General features: G+C 40.6%; 1 protein-coding gene across 1 annotated transcript; it reads right to left on the bottom strand.

Annotated features, from left to right (window-relative positions):
* Positions 1 to 2,498: 2,498 nt before the first annotated feature.
* LOC113163041 lies at positions 2,499 to 7,237 on the bottom strand. The gene is made up of 4 exons (XM_026361343.1): positions 6,821 to 7,237; positions 5,746 to 5,826; positions 5,151 to 5,263; positions 2,499 to 4,241 (listed from the first exon to the last, which is right to left on the bottom strand). Exons 1-4 carry the CDS (start codon positions 7,176 to 7,178, stop codon positions 4,137 to 4,139), a joined length of 657 nt encoding a protein of 218 aa, XP_026217128.1. The 5' UTR covers positions 7,179 to 7,237; the 3' UTR covers positions 2,499 to 4,136.
* Positions 7,238 to 9,523: the final 2,286 nt, after the last annotated feature.

Raw genomic sequence — 9,523 nt, 5'->3', positions numbered from 1 at the left:
CAGATCCTCCCTGCATATAGCATGGACTGTACAACAACTCTAGATTCATTTGTAAGACCACGCTCGTACTTAGACTGCTCCCTCCCCGTAGATCATTCTGAATTAATTTCAGTAATTAATTCCTCTAAACCATCAACATGTCTCTTGGATCCCATCCCGACTAGACTCCTCAAGGATGTCTTACCTTTGATCAGCACGTCCATATTAGATCAGATCAATCTGTCTTTACAAATAGGCTACGTACCACAGGCTTTTAAGGTTGCTGTAGTCAAGCCCCTACTCAAAAAGCCTACTCTGGACTCAGGGGTCTTAGCGAATTATAGACCAATATCCAATCTGCCTTTTATCTCTAAAATCCTTGAAAAGATAGTTTCTAAGCAATTGTACGACCACCTGCGTAGCAATAACTTGTATGAAGATTTCCAGTCAGGATTTAGAGTACATCATAGTACAGAAACAGCACTGATAAAGGTCACTAATGATCTTCTATTAGCATCAGACAGTGGTCTACTCTCTATACTTGTCATGTTAGATCTTAGTGCTGCATTCGACACTATAGATCACAACATTTTATTACACAGACTGGAACATGTCATTGGAATCAAAGGAACAGCACTAGAGTGGTTTAAATCGTATCTATCGGATAGATTTCAGTTTGTACACGTTAATGATGAGTCTTCCATGCACAGCAAAGTCAGCTATGGAGTTCCACAGGGATCTGTGTTTGGGCCGATTCTTTTCACTTTATATATGTCCCCTTTAGGCAATATTATTAGGAAACACTCTATAAATTTCCATTGTTATGCAGATGATACCCAGCTATACTTATCTATGAAACCAGGAGAAACTAATCAATTAGTCAAACTCCAAGAATGCTTAAAAGACATAAAGACCTGGATGTCTCCTAAATCCAGACAAGACAGAGGTTATACTGTTTGGTCCTAAAAATCTCAGACACATTATGTCTAAACACATTCTCACCATTGATGACTTAGTTCTGGCCTCAAGTAATACTGTAAGAAACCTCAGAGTTATCTTTGATCAGGATATCTCCTTCACTTCATACATAAAAGAAATCTCTAGAACTGCCTTTTTTCACCTGAGAAACATTAAAGTTAAAATTAGGAGCATCCTGTCCCAAAGTGATGCTGAAAAACTAGTCCATGCATTTGTTACTTCCAGACTGGACTATTGTAATTCATTATTAATAGTTTGTCCCAATAACTCATTAAAGAGCCTCCAGTTAATCCAAAATGCTGCAGCCAGAGTTCTGACTGGAATTAGCAAGAGAGATCATATTTCTCCAACGTTAGCTTCTCTCCATTGGCTCCCTGTTAAATCCAGAATTGAATTTAAAATTCTTCTCCTCACTTATAAATCCCTTAATAATCAGGCTCCATCTTATCTTAAAGACCTCATAGTTCCATATCTTCCAAGCAGAACTCTCCGTTCTCAGACTGCAGGTTTACTTGTGGTTCCTAGAGTTTCCAAATGTAGAATGGGAGGCAGAGCCTTTAGCTATCAAGCCCCTCTCCTGTGGAACCAGCTCCCAGTTCAGGTTCTGGAGGCAGACACCCTCTCTACATTTAAGACTAGACTTAAAACTTTCCTTTTTTATAAAGCTTATAGTTAGAGATGGATCAGGTGACTCTGAACCATCTCTTAGTTATGCTGATATAGCTTAGTCTGCTGGGGGACCTCTACTGATAAACTGCGCTCCTCTCCTCTCTCCTTTCTCCTGTATCAATGCAAATGCCACCATTTCATGTCATTAACTTTGTGTCTTCTCTCTCTTTTAGTTGTGTTTCCTCCTCTCTGTCTCCCTCTCTCTGTACTTTTCTGCAGGTATCCTCGGCCTGGAGCTGTACATCTCCAGAATCCAGTTCGTCTGCCCAATGTTCTTGATGCTTGTTGTTGTCTTTATTGCCTGATGTTCTTTTCTCTCTTCTCTTTCCACTCACCCCAACCGGTCGAGGCAGATGGCCGCCCACTATGAGCCTGGTTCTGCTGGAGGTTTCTTCCTCTAAAGGGAGTTTTTCCTCTCCACTGTTGCCTAAAGCTTGGTCAAATGGGATTGATGGGTTTTCTCTATAATTTTTTGTATAAATATTTTCTGTAAGGTCTTCAACCTTACACTGTAAAGTGCCTTGAGATGACTTCTGTTGTAAATTGGCGCTATACAAATAAAACTGGATCGAATTGAATTGAATAAGTGCAGAACATTTACCACTTACAGTTCTCACGGCGTGACTGAGGAATTGGAGGAGGAAAGCAATAAACCGCCTCGTGTCTGTGTTGTCTTCCAGAAAGCTACAGTATGTGCGTTTTTCCCAAATGCAGCAATGAAATCCAAACCAGAGCAAAAGCTGAGCTACCCACTGAATGACTGTGGTGTATCTATGGGTGGTGTACTTCACCACATCGAACGACTCGCTGGTAAACAGGGCATTCTGCAGCACGATAACAAAAAAGACCAAGACTCAAGGTGAATGCACGGCTTCCATATGTCGGCAGATTATTCATATAAAATGAGTTGTTTTTTTTCACAGATACTTTCCACATGTTCTCAACAGTGTGCGACTGCTCCAAATCAGTGAAAACAGTACCAACATACAGTGTGTGTCCAGTCTTCATGATCACGGTGCTGACACTTCAAACGATGACATTTATCTCACATGGACCTTTGTAGACAGACACAGCATGAATTGACCTTCAAAAGGTCACAAAACAAAAAGGCCTGCTGAAATTAGGAAGTTTTAAAAACGACTGGTTTGAACTGCAGTCAATGAACTTCCTGAAGTATTCACTTGAACAAAAATAGAAACCAGTTAGCTTCAGGAAGTGAGATACAGGACAGTCAAGAGAGGAACTTTATGAGCTGCTGGTCGCAGGTCTTATCAAGGAATAAAGGTGAGAAAGTTCATATAAGAGTCAACTTTAGAAACCAGTGAGACTCACTCCTTTCTCCTGTGCTGCCTTCTTGTATTTGTTTCATTTGTCACTACCTTATTGGTGACACGTTGCAGCTCATGTTGACTGTGTGCTTTACTGTAGCACTGTGGTGTTGCTTTACATTTTACAGTGGCAGTGACTGTTGTTATTATTCTATTTATTCTTTATTCTAACTAGTATCTGAAGTAATTTAGAAAAGCACAGGAATGTCATTAATCTGGTCTGCACCGCTGTGGCTGCTTAAAAAACAGGAAGCAAAGCTGCGACTGCTTCAACCTTCCCACAGATTGAGGCCGACCTCACCACACGAGCCGTGTCGCCCCCTTTTGTCTTCTTTGCACAACTGATGATGCAACACCTTCAGTTTTTTCCAGTGTCGACCTCAAAGTTTTCAGATTGTTGAAAGGTTGCAGCAGATCCTCCCACTCCTCCACCTCCCTGTTCTCCAACCAGCAACTCATAATGTTTCCTGATCATTGGTACATTGTTGAAGTCAGAGAGAAGATCAAGCTGATTTTGACTTTTAGGAATTTCTCTTATTTTTTGTTCTGAAAGTTTCATCTGTGCATGAAAACAACTTCATTGTGTGTTGTTGTACGAGAAATATCAGGACAAACTAAGAAAAGTAATTTATCAGAAGTTCAGCTTCAGACTAAAGCAGTTTTCTTCATAACCAGTTGAAACATAATCTACATATTGAAACGTTACAGCAAAACGCAAACTTTGACTCGTTTAGATTTTTTCATTTCCACATTTATATTTTAAATTCTTTGTATAAATTAAAATGAATCAATATAATTAATCACACTCACACACACAAACCAACCAAAATATGCTCCTAAAACTTCAGGGTCTCTTTGTCAAAGACTCACATTAAACCTAAACTTGAACTGGAACTGCTAAGAGAGACGAGAGCTGTGGGACTGTCAGTGGTTCCAGATGCCGTAAACTAAACTAAACACACCACGTTTTCAAGTTTTCACAAACATCTGTGTCGAGTTTCAGGACCTCTGGTTTTCAGAGTCCGTCCATCGGTCCAGAAGCGTCGATTGATGCTCTAAGGTCCTGGAACAGAAAGTCCTTTCACCTCTGGTGCAAACAGCCTAAATGTAAAATGTAAATACTACAGGTGAGTGGACCCGGTGGACCCGGTGGACCGGGACCATCCAGGTCTGCGGGTTCTGTCAGCTTCCAGGAAGTGTGGATCGAAGTTGAGCTTTATAGTAAATTCCCTCTGGATGATCAGCAGGAAGCGGGACTGTGTAGGGGGGGAGCTGGATCTCCTCGTACTGAAACACAGTAAGAATACAGTAAGAGTACAGCACAACAGTAGTACCACTAGTAGACGTGTCAGCAGTACTAGGACAGGTTCTAGTACAACCCTGCACAACAGAGTCCAACATCAGTGACAGTAGAAACTCTACATGTCTGTGGATTCTTCGTGATCCAGATCATGATGTTTCCAAAAGTGCTCAAAGTTCCAACTGAGTGTAGGAGACCCACTGAGGTTCAACACCTGGAACCCCGACCGGAACAACGACCCACTGAGGTTCAACACCTAGAACCCAGACTGGAATAACGATTCACGGAGGTTCAACACCTGGAACCCCGACCGGAACAACGACCCACGGAGGTTCAACACCTGGAACCCCGACCGGAACAACACTCCACAGAGGTTCAACACCTGGAACCCCGACCAAAACAACGACCCACGGAGGTCCAACACCTGGAACCCCGACCAAAACAACGACCCACAGAGGTTCAACACCGGTATCCCTGACTGGAACAATGACCCACAGAGGTCCAACACCTGGAACCCCGACCAAAACAACGACCCACGGAGGTTCAACATCTGGAACCCCGACCGGTCAGTTAGAACTGAAGACTTTCAGGTGAAAACTGCAACCAGTAACATTCGCAGTGACAGTAACTAGTGTTAGACTGAGCTGTAACAGTAAGTAACAGTAAGTAACAGTAACATTAGCAGTAGTAGTAGTGACCAGAAGTAGCATTAACAGTAATTACGAAGTATTAGTAGTAACAGTATCAAGGAGTAGCAGAAATAACTAGAAGCATGAATACTGATCAGAAACAGCATGTAACTAGCTCTAGTATTACTCTGATGAATGTTGACAAGGTGTAGCAGCATTAGTACTAGTAGTATCAGTACTATCACAACATAAATATTGTGTATTTACCTGCGGTGACACCAGATTATCTGGGCTATCATAAATGACAGCTGAAGGTTTGTTCATTTGGCAGTTGCAGCTCCTCCTCCTCTTATTCCAACAGAGTGAAGAACACAGCAAACCTGCCCACACAGACTACAGTGAGTCAAAGTCAACTGATACATCACCACTGAATTTGCTGCAACATCAGTAAACAGACTATTATTTCGCAAAAACATGTTAAGATGCAACTAGACTGCAACACGATTATGTTTTTTTGTTGTAGGCAACAAGAGCCCTTTGGTTAGGGTTAGAAAGAGATCATGGTTTTATTTAAATTTTCCTTATTCCTTGTTATGTTTATGGAAAACAGCATTAAACGTCATGATTTTAGCAAAACAAGTCAGAAAACACAAGGAGTTAACTACCTGCTGGAGTTTCTGCAAACATCTGCATGAATAAAAACATTTAGAGCACGAGATCAAATCAGTTAACAATGGGGGTTTAAGCTAATTTTGTGATGGAAGCAGCGTGGTTCTCTGTAACCAGCTTAGGTTTTAGTTCAACACTGAAAAGATTCATGAGCTGGTCCCCAAAACCCACTATGGTTAAACAACAGACTCACAGATTATTACTAAGAGGAAGGTGTTCAGGCTGAAGGAGCTGTATGTGATGATGTCCTTCTGCCATAGACTCACAGCAACGTCTGGAAAAAGAAAAGAAAGAAATATTACAGAGTAAAGCTTTCTCTCTGCTGAAGAAAGTGCTGACACTGGAAATGTGACCAACAGTACTGGAAACGGGCAGATTATACAAACTTATGAGGCCACACTGAACCTCAACTAGTCCAGTACAGGTTCTAGATCACATGTTCAGTTTGGGGTGAAGATGAAGAGTTTTTTAAATTCATGTAGGAAATGTAAATGTGAGAATGGTAGTGTTGGGTTTTCAGTAAGTTACTCAGCTGTTGGACTGACTGTCAGTGGGGTCAGATGCTGTTACACAGAACTAAACACAGCATGTTTTAAAATCGTCAGACACTTGAATCTGTCTGTGAGGAAACAGGAACACAGTGACACAGTTTTAGACGTCATATGATCTTGTTTATGTCGGGTATGCTCCTCTAACTGTGGGACGGCTGATAGACAGAGGAGCTTAGCTTCATCACTCTGAGTTTGGACTGACTGACTGATGATCGATGACTGATTTAGTCCCTCTCAGCTGGTGCTGATGTATCAGACTGAAGGAGAACGAGATGTGCTTTGACTGAAGGCATTAACGCTCTTCTCAGTGTTAATCTCAGTAACACACAGCTGTGACTCCCTGAAGACGTACAATAAGAACAGAGGATGCACCAAAGAGATGCAGCACTGGATAAAGTTTTAGGTTGGATTGGACATTTTTCACGTAAACAACATTTCTCCTGAGACGTTCTGGTGATAATTAGCTTAAACACTGTTGAAATGCATTTGATTTTTTAAACGTCAGCACCTACTGTTAGAAGAGCTGCATTCATCATGACAGGAACACAAACACGCGTTACAAATGAGAAGAGATGAACAGTGTCCACGAACTGAACGCTGTTCATTATTAGTGACACTTTTAAACAGTGTGGACATGATTTAGCTGTTTGTGCATCCTGCAGGTTCAAGCATTAGAAAAGTTAAAGCACAGACTTCGTTAAATCCTGTGGTCCTTACCTGAGACCAGGTGGATGGTGTCCACAAACTGAATGCTGTTGTTTATCTTCCTGCCACAGTAGTACAGTCTGCAGTCCTCTGCTGTGATGTTTGTGATGGTGAGACTGTTTCCAAAGGCTGAGTACTTGGAGTTCAAAGTATAAACATAGTACTGGGAATCAGCAGGATCTCCAGTGTAGCTGCGACTAATGAATCCTTTAACCTGACTGTGGTTTATCTCCAGGTACCAGTAGGTGTTTGTAGTATTCACTGAACAGTTTAAAGTGATGTTCTGACCCAGCTCCACTCTGACCTCCGTCACCTTCTCGGTCTCTGCACAGACCAAAAACACGGACAGGATCATCCAAAGCAGATCCATGATCTGGTTCAGTATCAGGAACTAGAGAGAGTCTAGAACAGGTCTGATCTGAAGCTGCTTCGTCCCTCACACAGAGAAAAGTGATCATCATTTCCTGTTTCACAAGTTCATTATTTCGTATGTAGTCTGATGATCTAAACCGCAGATATCAAGTAAGTACCACTAGACGCTCAAGAACAGGAAGTGAAACTTGTTTGTGTCCCGTCTATCTTCTGCACCAGGAAGAGTTGGCGGTGTTTTGTGATATAACAGATTTTCAGGTTGATAGTCCTATCATATGTTTTTGTAGTAACATTAAATATATCTGAAAACACCAATGAAAACAGTTTAAAGACCTTTATTCTGCTGCATTCTCTGTACCAACTATGATAGAAACTTCTAGAGTGGAGAAGCTCGTCTTTAGTAGTAGTGACAGCAGGACAGTAGAATTCATTAATAATTAATTATTAATGTTAAAAAAAACAGTAACTCAATAACAGTATTACGAACGAATGAAGAACAGCAGCAGTAGTAAAAGTAACTGTAGTACATACCATCAGCTGTCACAGTAGTAGTAGTAGTAGTAGTAGTGTATATAACAGTCAGTCATTGTAGCAGTAGATATAACAGTATCTGGTAATGACAGTACTTTAGCTGCAGTATTAGTAAGTACAGCAGTTATAGAACATTACAATATTAGTGCCAATGTACAGTACAATGCAGTAGTAGCAGCTGTATTGATTAAAGTAACAGACGTATCAGGGATAAATGCAAAAATGGAGTAGAGTAGACAAAGCAGAGGAAAGTTCAGTAGCTACAAAGTAGTTGTGCAGAAGTACAATATTAGTATAGGCTGTAATTCTAATAGCAATTATAGTTAGAGTTCCAATTTTCATTATTATCATTACTATTTGATGTAGTAGTAGTGGTGGTATTAGCAGCAGTAGTGACCATGGGTAATAGTACCACTAGCATTAGTAGAAATGATAAAAAAACAACATAATTTACTATAGAGTAAGAGTATAAATACTAGAGAAATAACTTACAGAACAGAACAGCATGTCACAATATTAGTACTGGCAGTAGAAAGTATAATAGTAATAATTACTGTGGTTCTAGTAGTTATGTAATATTAATATACAGATATTAAAGCAGCAGTTGTTTAAGTAGTAGTGTTAGCATAAGAGCGGTAATAGCAGTGACAATAAGAGTAACTGACAGTTAGTAGTAGCAGTGATACTTAAAGTACTGTAAACAGCTCTAGAAGATTGATTTACTTCATCAACAGTTTATGTCTGTGTACTAACTGAAGTCTGAAATATTGGAACTAATGATCTGATGAAGAGGCTCCATCATGTGTCATGTCACAAACTGTTACTGCAAGAAAACTCAAACATAAAGTATTTCTTCGACTTTTTATTTCAAGTTATTATTATAGAACAGATCAAACTTAAGGCTGTGTCATTATTGTTAAACAACCCAAAGTTAAAAGGAAAAATCTTTGCATTTTTGCCTGTGGCCTGGAAAAACCACACACTCAAACTGAGCAGGTTTGGATAATTGTCCATCTTCAAGTCAATCCGAGCTGGATCTACTTGGTCTAAAACACACAACAGAAACACAGGTTTAAGACCTTACAGAGAATAAGTATACAAAAAAATGATACAGAAAACCCAACAATCCCATTTGAGCAAGCTTTAGGCAACAGTGGAGAGGAAAAACTCCCTTTAGAGGAAGAAACCTCCAGCAGAACCAGGCTCATAGTGGGTGGCCATCTGCCTCGACCGGTTGGGGTGAGTGGAAAGAGGAGAGAAAAAAGAACAGCAGGCAATAAAGACAACAACAAGCATCAAGAACATTGGGGAGGTTAACTGGATTCTGGAGATGTACAGCTCCAGGCCGAGGATACCTGCAGAAAAGTACAGAGAGAGGGAGACAGAGAGGAGGAAACACAACTAAAAGAGAGAGAAGACACAAAGTTAATGACATGCAATGGTGGCATTTGCATTGATACAGGAGAGGAGCTCAGTTTATCAGTAGAGTTCCCCCAGCAGACTAACCTAACAGTTTACAGTGATGTTCTGACCCAGCTCCACTCTGACCTCCGTCACCTTCTGAAGCTGCTTCATCCTTCACACAGAGAAAAGTCTCTAAAGTTCCTGTTTCACAAGTTAATTACATCACATATAAAGTCTCATAATTTTATATGTGGTTTAAATCATCAGACTTTATATTTGTATAAAGTCTGATGATCTAAACCACAAAATACCAAGTAAGTCTCACCAGACACTTAGCAACTGGAAACGTATTCACACCTAGACCACCTTCTGCACGCTGAGGTGCTGGTGGTGTTGTAGGCAAAACAA

The sequence above is a fragment of the Anabas testudineus genome, chromosome 2 (genome assembly GCF_900324465.2).
Source record: "Anabas testudineus chromosome 2, fAnaTes1.2, whole genome shotgun sequence".
In the NCBI taxonomy this organism is placed as follows: Eukaryota; Metazoa; Chordata; class Actinopteri; order Anabantiformes; family Anabantidae; genus Anabas; species Anabas testudineus.
The sequence above is the reverse complement of the archived record's forward strand: the minus strand, read 5'-3'. Positions and strand labels throughout refer to the sequence as shown.